We start from the raw sequence: 12,174 nt of genomic DNA on the forward strand, positions 1-12,174 counted from the left end.
TTTTGCAACATGGCTAATATAGAAATGTTTTGCACAACTTCACACATATAATTGTTGTAATGGTTGCCTTCTCAAGGGGTGGAGGAGAGACAGGAGGGAGAAAATTTTGAATTTAAAAAAAAAGTTAAAATTTTTTTACATGTAACTGGGAAACATGCAGGCCTCCAGTGTTGGGAAACCACTACTTCCCAAAAGATGCCCATCCTCCTTTTAGATATTCAGGTGGTAAAGAAGTCCTTCTTCAAATTAAGCTGGAACTTGTAGCTTTGGCTAGCTCCTAGTTTGGTCCAAGCCTGACAAGTCTGCTGGAGCCATTGCAGATGTGGGGTCTAATGGGGTTAGAGCTAGGCTTTGACCTATTTAGTGAGGGCATCCCCAAAGCACACTGGAAGGGGAAAATGAAACAGGTCTTGAAGTATTTTGGTAACAATCCCTTGTCATTACTGATGACAGCAAACATACTTCCTTTAAACTTTAACATCCTAGTACCCAATACTCCTGAAAAAAACAATGACAAAAAACATTATCCAAAAATACAAAAAAGACCCAGGGGAAAGTGATCCCTTGTCTTTACAAAAAAAAGATCCATACACATAACAAGGGTGGCCTTGTCTGTTTTGCCAACCATGTTCCATGAGATATCTCACACCTCACAACCTCACACCTGAGTGGTTTAGGGACTCCAAGGATCCCACCACTACTACCAAAAATTGCTTGACTCAGGAGAATAAAATGTATCCATAAAAGCTCTGCCCTCCAAGAATATGCCTCCCAGATGGACAATAAAGAATAGCTGGCATTTCTTTTATTTATTTTAGATAAATAAATTTATTTATTTTTAGTTTGCAACATTCACTTCCATAAGTTTTAAATTTCCTCTGCCTATCTCCCATCCCCCTCCCCAAAATAGTATGTAATCTGATATAGGCTCTACATACACATTCTTATTAAAAATAATAGCTGACATTTCTATAATGTTTTACATGCATGAGCTCATTTGGGCCTCACAACCACTTCAGAAGCTACATACAATAGGAATTTACATATGATGAAACTGATCCTATGGGAGCTGAGTGACTTGCCCATGATCCCTCAGCTAGTTAATGTTACAGCCAGGATTCAGACCCAAGCCTTCTTGATTTTATGTCTAGCACTCTACCCACTAACCTACACTGTCACACAAGAATCCTTGGTAGAATGACCAGAGATAACTGTTCAGGGACTTTATCACCAAGAGAAGCAGAAAACAGGGACAGATGCTCAGTAAAAGTCTTTGCAGCTGTCATGGGGGATATCCAAATGGAAAAGGATTCCCAAGAGCAGCACTTCCGAAACTGCTAGTCGCAACCCCATATCATGAAAAATTTGGCAAAGGTACAAGGTTTCTGAATGTGCAATGACCAAAAAATGAATTCAAAATCAAACACATAATGAATCTGAGGGCAGCGCTTGCTGTGCACTTGTAACAACAATGCTGCTTGCTGCTACTGTGGCTGTGTAAGGCCAATAACACCAGCACACAGGAGGGCTGCTAGCATAGGTTCTCTGATCTGCTTTTCTAAAGAAAGCAACTTTAAGGGGTTAACACTCTTACTTGAATTAAATATACATAGATCATTCACTTAGTTCAGGGGAAAAACTCAGCACCCTGAACTTTCATAGAAAATACAAACAAGAATTACGAGCAGAGAGAATAACAGAAACCAACAGACAGGCTTCTATCTGTCTCACCAAATCGCAATACATGGTTTTAAAAGCAGGGGTGGGAGGGGCCTCTTAATGGCTACCCAAAGTCTCATCTGGCCAAACTGTGTGACCACCCTTCCAATGAGTGAAACCCCAAGCAAAATGCTAACCTCAGGGTATATATATATATATATATATATATATACACCCTTTTTTCAGGGTCAGAGGGCATCACTACCGTGTGCCTGAAACTCATTCAACTTAGGCTTTGTTGTGACTTAAGCAGGTCATCAAAGACTCCTGATTCGATCAAAGACTCTTGATTGAAACAAAGGCAAGACTCAGTCAAAGGCACTCAATCACCTTAGTGCTGAGAGGCACTCCAACAAAACACAGCAAAAAGTCCCACCCTGCTCGGCATTACAGAACTGCACAGCCTCACTGTAGCCTTGGTTCTGAACACAAAGCACATGCACTTTGCAGGGCACATGCCCTCAGGCCATGCAACACCAACCAACAAAATGTGAAAAGGGGTCCTGGCCAAAATGCTGTGAAAATGGATCACGAATGAAAGCCTGGGGTCCTTCAGATGCTCTTGATGCCAATGGCACTGTGCCAATGGACTCCAGCCCCAGAATACCACAGGGCCTCATCAGTGAAGCCTATGAGAACTCAAGAGATTGGCCCAACAATCTACATGGGGAGAAAAGTCAAGTGGATGAAGAATGCCTACTGACCAGACAATGAGAGCTATCCAAGAGTGGAATGGTTTGTCTCAAAGGTGGTGTTCTTCCCCTCAGTGTGGGTCATTGGCTTATAGAGATTGAAGGGACTTTAGTGACCCCTTGTTTTAGAGAAAAGTGAGGCCCAGAGAGGTTAAATTAAGAGCTCAGGGTCACACAGCTAGGAAGCACCTGAGGTGGGAGTGGAACCCAGGGCTTTGGGGCTCCAGGTCCAGCACTCTACGCACTGTACCATGAGCTGCCTCTTTGATCAGAGCTTAGAGTCTGGAATGTTGTAGAGGGAATCTTTTTTCAGGGATGGGTTGGACAAATGGTCTCTGAGGTCCCTTGTAACTGGGATGTTTTGTGATCTGGTGTCCGTGACCTGAAGCTGGATGGAGTGCTCCCAGCTGCATGTGTGTGTCCTGGACTGACAGGGCAAAAATAAGATGAGCTAAACCCAGAACTGAGTAGGAAGGAACAAGGGAAATGGATTGTATTTGTGTAATTACAATGCGCTTCTGATTGTTCTGACCCCAAACCCATCTTTAATGTGAATATTCTTTCAATAAGAAGCAAAAAAGTTCAGTGACTAGAAGGCTGGTCTCAGGGTAAGGAAGATCCAGATTCATGCCCTCCCTCTGGCACAGACTAGCTGTGTGACCCTGGTAGAGTCACTTAGCCTAAGTCTCAGGGTAAGGAAGATCTAGATTCGTGCCTTCCCTCTGGCACAGACCTGCTGTGTGACCCTAGTAGAGCCACTTATTCCCAGGTGACCCATCTTTAGATGAAGCTAGGCAGTGAGGCTAAACAGATTAAGAACTAGTCTTGAAGCCAGGAAAAGTTGGGTATGTTCCTTATCCAGTCAGGAGCCTGAACAACTCACTGAGACTCTTGGATCCTGCATTGGCAGAGTTTTCTGACCAGGTGCTTGTTATATCCCTATACTAATGAAATCCAAAGAGGAGAGAAGGGGGTGGGAAGGGAGAGGGCGAGAGAGGGAGAGAGAGAGAAGCTCTCTCTTAATGACGTTCTTTATTGGTGAATCATGAAATAACAATCCCCACTAAAGTGAAAGGGTGGGTGACTCTCAAAGCTTTGGGCATTTGTGGGACACAGGAGATTACCAACAATGACTCATGGGTAAGACAGCATATAAAGAATGTCATAGAGGATGTGTAGGACAGAAATAGGAGGTAGGCTGGTCATGCCCGGGCAGAGCTGGTGCACGCAGAAGATCATAACTCCCAGAGCACTTGGGGTGGGTGCTGGCTTATTGAAGAGCAAGAATAAGAGTCACCCACGCAGGATGAAGGAGGCCTGTTAGAGAGCTACTCACACGAACCCAACCACAGGTCCACCAGAGAATACCAGTAAGTGCTGACTATAGATAAAGTTAGTCAAAGGATACATGAGGGTGGTTTTTTTTTTTGGGGGGGGGCAGTGGCAGGGGGAGGTCTGGCCTTCTGATTTCCTTGATGTGTGCCACTCCTTCTGTGTGGAAATCCTCTCCAAGGATATCCATGCAGCATCATCTGTAACAACATTACAGAGATCTGCTTGGGGCACTGAGAAATTCTGTTAGTCAATAAGTATTTATTAAGCACCTACTACGTGCTAGGCACTGTGCTAAGTGCTGGGATACAAAGTGAAGCAAAAACAAGCCCTGCTTTCAAAGGGCTCTCAGTCTAATGGGAGAGACAACAGGCAGATTGCTCTATACAATTAAGCTACAGACAGGATAAGTGGGGGCTAATGTCAGAGGAGAGAGCCAGTAAGTGGAGAAAAGGAAGTGTGTGTGTGTGTGGGGGGGGGTGGTGTGGGGACAGATTCCAGGAACAGGAGACACCAGGACATTGGGGGAATAAAATGTCAGGTAGGAAGGGGCCAGGCTGGGAGGGTCACACAGTACATGTGTGTCAGAAACAAGACTCAGATCCAGGCATCCTGACTCCAAAACTGCTTCTGGCCACTATGGTAAAATCCAGAGTAAAAAAGCCAGCTGCTGGAGTCACATACCCAGAATCCTCTTGCCAGCTAACAGGCTTGGTAACAAGGACAACCTACAGTCAGTGAAAATTGTACCCAAGCTCCCACCAATTTCTGGCCCTCGATTTCTGCCAAATATCAAACATTTTTCCAAGAAAGGCGCCCAACGTCTGGTTTGATCTTCCTCCAGGACTCTGTGACTCAAACTAGAACGGGAGTCCCAAGGAATGTAAGGAAGAAGGAATGACTTTTCTTGTAGGTGCTCAGAGGGGAGGGCTCGACAGAGGGCCCAACGCCCGCCCATCAGGAGGGGAATGAGGAGAGAGCTGCCGGCTTGCAGAGTCTTGGCCACTTTCCGGCTTTGCAGTCAGGCGACATTCCCTGCATAGCTGGCCTCAGGCAGCTGCTCGGGCATGAGAAAAGGGAACAGATCCCCTGGCAGGGGGAGTTATGTCATCAGGGCTCCAAGCCAGCGGAGTTCCCAGGGCCTGCATACCGATCACGGATGAATAAAGGCGCAAACACACACACAGAGGCACATGCAGGCAAGCACATGGGCACATACACAGCTAGATCCACACCCTCACAGCCCAGCAGCACACAAAACAAATGCTAATGCTGCTGCTGCTCAGAGATGGGATTGGGTCTGGCGACTGCAGCCAGCTCTCCAGGCACCTAGAAAGACACTTGAGATACCTTTCAAGGCATACTTTTTGTGTTGCTACGACCAAAAATAAATCATCACCCCAGGAACAAGCTGAAAAGATTCTGATCTCAGCCACGGGGGTCTTGAGACAATTCAACTGTCTGCATGGGGACTCCACTTTCCAGCTCTGTAGGATGTACACAAACTTTGGATCCATTAAGGAAGCCTTTAAGGAGACAAGGACATCTCCATGCAGTCATGAGGCTCTGGAAAGTCTCTGGCTTTATGGAGTGATACTGTGCCCATGTGTCCAACACATAGACTTTGAGCTACAAATATATAAATGTTACTTACACAAACACACACACACACACACACACACTAGTCTCTCTCTCTCTAAGGTAATATACACTCATGCTCACAATCTAATCATGTTTTAGAACAAGCTCACAACTCTATCAGAGTCAGAGTTGGAAGGGTCCTTAGAACCCAGACTGTCCAAACTGGGAGGGACCTTAGATCTGAAACTGTTAGCTGCTTATTCTATCCTTACAAATCTTCACACCTCTTCAAGGTTAATAGTTGAGTACATTTATGTTGGTAGGCAGAGGCAGAATTGGCACTAAAAGACAGCTCTCCCACTCCTGGGATGCCCAGGGCTAACTCAGAACCCATTCCTGCTCTAGCTGCCTGGCTGTGCTGCCACCAGGAAAATTGGCATCAGCAGAGGGGCTAGTATTATTGCCACCCACCAAGTGGCATTTGAAGTTCTTAAAATAAACTTATTCTGCATCTTAAGAAAAAAACAACCTGCAGCAAGAGTGAGCTCAGTTTTTAGGGATCTATGACCACCTGCAGGCTGGCCCAAATGCCCACCATGCATCCAGAAGCAGCAGGGGAGAGCTGAAAGGGGACTGACCTTGGGAACCTAAAGACCCAGCTATGAGTTTTAGCTCCGCAACCTAACTTATCTGAACCTCAGTTACCCTATCTGTATTTGGATTCATATTCATGCTCTGTTCCAGGCTATGTGACCTGGGACAAGTCAACCTCTGTGTTTCAGTTTCTTCACCTGTAAAGGGAACAATACTGCTCATACTCAAATTGCACTGGAAGATCACAGACGTAGAGCTGGAAGCAACCTCAATGGTTGCTCAGGCACAAATATACATGAGCAGGGTCTCAAGAGCTGGAAGGAATCTCATTAGCCATCCTGACCAACCTGAAGCCCAAAGGAATTACCATGCTTACCTGGCACCATGTGTGCTCATCTAGTTTCTGTGTGAAGACCTATAATGAGGGAGGAGCCATTACTGTTCAAGGCACATGGTCAGTTCTGGGACTACACATGTTGTTGGTGAGTTCTTTTCTTTGCCTCTTTAGAACTATTAACCACTCTTGTTACTACTACTTAGAACTACCAAGCTATTAAGCCCTTGCTATGTGCTAGGCACCGTGCTAGAAACAAATAAGAAAACCATCTCTACCCCAAAGGGAAATGGTCGCTGGCTCTACCCACTGGTGCCAAACGGAAGTAGTATCCTTCATCTGTAATGTCTTAAAAATACTTGTTCAGCTGTGTCCAACTCCTCATAACCCTATTTTGGGGTTTACTGGGCAAAGCTAATGGACTGTTTTGTCATTTCCTTCTTCAGCAAATTTCAGCCAAGCAGGGTCAAGTGACTTGTCCAGGGTTACACAGCTAGTAAGTATCTAAGACCGGATTGGAACTCATAAAGAGTCTTCCTGATTCTAAATCCAGTGCTCTATCCACTATGCCAACTACTGCAAAACCTAATCACAGCTGTTCCCTCCCTCCTTTACTCTCCCCATCCACTCTTCTGTTTATTATAGAAATCAAACCTGAGAGGAAAACAAGTGGGGAGGAGGGTGGGTTGAGGGAGGATAATACCAGAGAAAGAGTAATCACAAGCAAAACAAACTCGCTGATCTCAAAGAAGGTTATAAGAAAGGGCAAAAAGAAAAACCAAGAACTGGAGTTTACGGTATTTTCTTAGATTATGTCTTAGACCATTGGGGAATGGTTTAACAAGTTCTATATATGAGTGCAATAGAGCGTTATTTCATCATAAAACATGACAAACAAATGAATTCAGAGAATACTGGACTGAAGGAACCAATGGAAAATAATGGGAGTGAAACAAGAAGATGATTTACAAACAGAAAGCAAGTGAAAAGAAAAGCAGTTTTGAAAGACTTACAACCTCTGAGCAGCACTTGGACTGAATCTCCAGAACATCAGTGTTGAAGCAGCCTGCCCACCTCCTGTCACAGGTGATGGATACAAGGGTCCAAAGGGATAAGAAAGACATACACGGTGGGGGTAGGGCCACTGGATGGATGCATTTGGCTTGGCTAAGCTGCTCACTCTCTCTCCCCTCTCCCCTCTTTACCTCCTTCCCTCCCTTTCCCCCCATCAGTGTTTCTCTTTCTGTCTCTTGTCAGGGAGGTGGGTTAGCAATAGCAATGCCACAAAAAAAAAGAGGGCCACCAAGAAAAATAATGTTAAATGCACAAAGGGATAGGAAGGAGAGAGAAGAGAAATATTGTGTTTATGCATGCATGTGTGCATGCATGTGTGTTTGTGTGTGCATGTATATGTGTGAGCATTTGTGTACCTGCATGTGTGTGTGTGTGCGCGCACGCGCGCGCATGCGCGCATACATGCAAGCACATGCTAGAGGAAGAGGTATTAGCATAGAAGGACTTGCTGGAGTCAGAGAGGAGAAACAGCCAGACAGAAGACAGTCAGACAGACAGAGCAAAGTCTCTTCTAAAGTCCACATGGCTGAAAACAAAACCATCTTCTTGCTGTTTGCATTCAAAGAGCTGAGCCTGCCTGCTAGTCTGTCCATTTCCATTACCAGTCCTTCTAGTGTTATCAGGGTTTGATCATGATTGACAATTGATGATCATGATTGACAATTGATGATCATGATTGATTTGATCATAAGATGGTTTGGAGGGAATGAGCCCCATACATGGGACCTCAAGCACTGGGGAGTTTGGCAAATCCTTACTCTCCTCCCTAGAGACCCAAAGTCTGAAAAAAAGCACCTTTAACCTCAAGGGGCACAATCCTGGGCATGGTCCAACAGGGCACAGACAACGGTAGCTTCCATTTGGAGAGCAGGTTTCAAAGATTGCAAAGTACTCTGAATATACACCATAGCAATTCATTCTCACAAAGACTCTGGGAGGGAGGTACTATTTTTAGTCCCACTTTATAGGGAAGGAGACTGAGGTACTAAGAGGTGAAGTGATGACCACAAAGATGGATGACCAACAAGTGCTTTTGTAAATATCAGAAGTTTGGAAGAGGCTGCAAGAATGGGATAGAAGACCTTTCAATCACCTTTGAGGAAGGGGCATGGCATCACTGGGTTGGAAATCCTTCAAAATGCAAAGAAAGTATTGCAAGTCTGACTTTTAGAGTGAGCTTCCCAACAACCATGCCAGCAATGGGGGAGGCACCAATGTCTATTTATTCAACTCCACCTCTTTCCATGAAAGCCTTATGGATCACTTATTATATTACTGTGGATCAGCTCCAAGGAGAGCACTAGCTAGGGTCTAGGGCTCAGTTTCCTTATCTGTGACTAGATGCCAAGTGAAATGAGCAGAACCACAGAAAGTAAACTGGAGCTGACGCTGTCCAGTGGGAAGAGCATCCAACTTGAGATTCCGAATCCTGCCACTGCCACTTACAATGTGGGTTACCTTGAACAAGTCATATCACTTTTCTGGGCCTGAGTTAATTTGTTAAAGGAAAGGCTTCTGCAATATGATCCGTAAGGTCTCTTCCAGCACCAGATCAATGATCCTGATACAATTACCTTGGTGTTAAGAGCCCTACGGAATTGAATCCCAGAATGCTAAGAGTAGGAAGGGCCTTTCAGAGGTCCTTTAGTCCAACCTACACTGAAACAAGGTCACTTATCCTCTCCAACCCCCGACAAGTGAGCATCCAGCCTCTGCTCAAAGATGTCCAGCAAGGGGAACCCACTGCATCTCCCAAGTGTGGAATTATTCCAAGTATAAAGGAGAGCTTTCCCTCCAATCTGTCTCTCTGTAGCCTGTACCCAATGCTCAGCTTCTTCTCTTCCCTGGGGCCAAGCAGAACAGAACAAATTCCTTTTCCACATGAAAGCCTTTCAAATATATGAACCAGTTTGCATAGCACACTGCTCTACCCCAACAACCCAAATCTTCTGCTCTAGGCTGAAGCTGCTGACTTTTCTCCCATCAATCCTCGGATGACCCAAGGACATTCATCGTACTAGCTGTCCTCCCCTGCATACTCTCCAATTACCAATGGCCTTCCTCAGATGAGTTACCTCCATAATCCAGATGTATTCTGACCTAGGCAGACTACAGGGCAAAGCAGTTAGCTCCCTGTCTGTGTGCCACCCCTCTCTAGACACATCCTACTACAGAATGAGGCATTGGTCAACATGTCCCTGGACACTGGGGACTACTTACTCTAATCTTGAATGAATCCACTACAGGCTACAACTCTTTCTTTGTATTTTTAAGTAGCATAATGGAAAAAGGCAATTACTTAGTATCCGTCGGAGACACAGTTAATAACTTCCCAAGCCTATGGCTTATACTGAATACTTAATAAATCAGAATTCTAATTTAAAGACAATGAAAAGGTCATGGTGCCCTCATAGAATCTGAAGGGAGAAGGGACCACAGACGATATCTTGTCCTTTTGGGACATTTGACCAACAATTGCTTCTATATCACACCAGACAAGTGGCCATAGAGCATTTGCCCAAAGGCCCTTCACTCAGTAATAGAAACAGTTTATTTATATAGTGCCTACTATGTGTCAGGCACTGTGTTAGGCACTTTACAAATATCTGATTTCATCCTCACAACCACTTTGGGAAACAGGAAATATTATTATCTTCATTTTACAGTTAAAGAAACTGAGGCAAAATAGATTAAGTGACTTGCCCAGGGTCATACAACTATTAAGTATCTGGGATTGGATTTTAATATGGTCCCAGTACTGTATCCATGGTGCCACTTAACTATCTAAAATGTCCATAATCATAGACTGAGTTGTCTCACTAAACATGGAATGTCAAGATCGAAGACAAAAAAAAAAAGTCCCATGTCACCAAAATATTCACAACAGCATTTTGTTTTGGTGATAGCAAAAAATCCTTGTGTGTGCCATGCCCTCCACTGCAGGGTAGTTGGACAAAATGTGGCACATCATTAAGGGAATGTCACCATGCCATGAAAACAAAGAGGTCAGAGAAACAGAGAAAGACGTTCATGGACTGTGGCCAAATGGAAGGAGGAAGAACCAGGGAAAGAATCAACCCAGTGATGAAGATGGCACAGAGAAGGACAAGAGCATGGAGAGAACCCAATGGAATGTAATAAAGAGTCAACCCAGTGATGAAGATGGCACAGAGAAGGACAAGGGCAGGAAGAGAACCCAATGGAATGTAATAGTCAACCCAGTGATGAAGATGGCACAGAGAAGGACAAGGGCAGGAAGAGAACCCAATGGAATGTAGTAGTCAACCCAATGATGAAGATGGCACAGAGAAGGACAAGGGCAGGAAGAGAACCCAACAGAATGTAATAAAGAGTCAACCCAGTGATGAAGATGGCACAGAGAAGGACATGGGCATGGAGAGAACACAACAGAGTGTAATAAAGAGTCAACCCAATGATGAAGATGGCACAGAGAAGGACAAAGGCACTAAGAGAACCCAATGGAGTGTAATAAAGAGTCAACCCAGTGATGAAGATGGCACAGAGAAGGACAACAGCATGAAGAGAACCCAATGGAATGTAATAAAGAGTCAACGCAATGATGAAGATGGCACAGAGAAGGACAAGGGCACGGAGAGAACCCAATCGAGTGTAATAACCAGTCTTGGCCAGGAGGAACTATACTTCCCGCTTTTCTGTGGAGGACTATGGACACGAAATGTCTTCAACCTTTTCAGAAGTGGCCCACAGGTGAGCTGGTTTTACTTAATCCAGCTCCACCCCAACAGGTCCCTGTTAAGAAAGGCTCCCTTGGTTGGGAGGGAGAGAGAATCATGTTGGGGGGTAGAGGTTCTTCTGATCTACCAACCATACAATGGTACTAAGATGAGTTACTATCATCACTCGACCTGGCTCATGATTCTATTTGTAGATGGTTTCCACTGTTGGGAAGTTCTTTGTAATGAGCTCCTACTTACTGCCTTAGAACTACCCTATAACCCCTCCTGCTCTAAGCTTTTTACTGTACTGACCAACAATGGGACCAATATATGGCTCCCTGGTTTAAGAGAGGTCTGATTGAGGGCCGGGTCAGGAGAGGGGGCAGAAAGCAACTTCAGAGTCCTGTGGCCACGGGGCCAATTGATAGGTCCTAGGCCCATATTCCCTCTATAATCCACATGGGACAGTTAGGGTAAATCTCTAACTTTCCTGAACCTGGATGCCAAGTTGCTCCCAGGCCCATCGAAGCCAAGTCCCACTTACCGATCCTCCATCAGCTCTCGGATGGCTGCCACAGAGGGCCCAGCCCCCAGGTGGGTGTAATATGGACCTTCATCTTTCTCCACTATTTGCTCTGGGTTGAGAGGGAAAGAAAAAAATAAAATTATTTCAGCAGTTGTCAAATGTTTACTGAGTGCCTGGTATGTACAACACATGGGAGGGAGAGAGGGATGACATAACACAAGAGTGAAAGGGTCTGGATTCAGATCCTGGTTCTGCCACTGAATGACTTCACACAACTATCTTGATGTCTCTGGGCCTCTCCTCCTCATGTGCAAAATCAGGCCATTGGGGCAGATGATGACTAAAGTTCCTTCCAGCTCTGACATTCAATGATCTTATAATTGATAGTGATTAGGGACAAAGACTTCATGGAAAAGCTTTGATGCGGGCTATTTTCTGAAGGTGGGAAGGACAGGTAAAGCAGTGGTTCTAAGGGTGCTGCCCCAATTTTGGAGTTTTAGTTCACATACATTTTACTCACTCAACAGCATTCCCCAAATAAACAAAACTTGGGTTGCACACATAGCCAAGCTCAGAGCATACCAGACCCTAACTTCCCAAAGAATTCAACAAAAAGAAATGCCC

At 44.9% G+C, this 12,174-nt stretch overlaps 1 protein-coding gene across 1 annotated transcript in view; it reads right to left on the reverse strand.

The window, feature by feature from the left end:
• TET3 (tet methylcytosine dioxygenase 3) overlaps positions 1-12,174 on the reverse strand; it is a 132,700-nt gene that overhangs the window by 17,327 nt on the left and 103,199 nt on the right. The window contains exon 5 of the mRNA XM_036751442.1: positions 11,569-11,659. Within this exon, the coding sequence (XP_036607337.1) occupies positions 11,569-11,659 (91 nt within the window). The remainder of the gene's footprint in view (positions 1-11,568; positions 11,660-12,174) is intronic.

This window comes from Trichosurus vulpecula, chromosome 3, assembly GCF_011100635.1.
Source record: "Trichosurus vulpecula isolate mTriVul1 chromosome 3, mTriVul1.pri, whole genome shotgun sequence".
NCBI lineage: Eukaryota > Metazoa > Chordata > Mammalia > Diprotodontia > Phalangeridae > Trichosurus > Trichosurus vulpecula.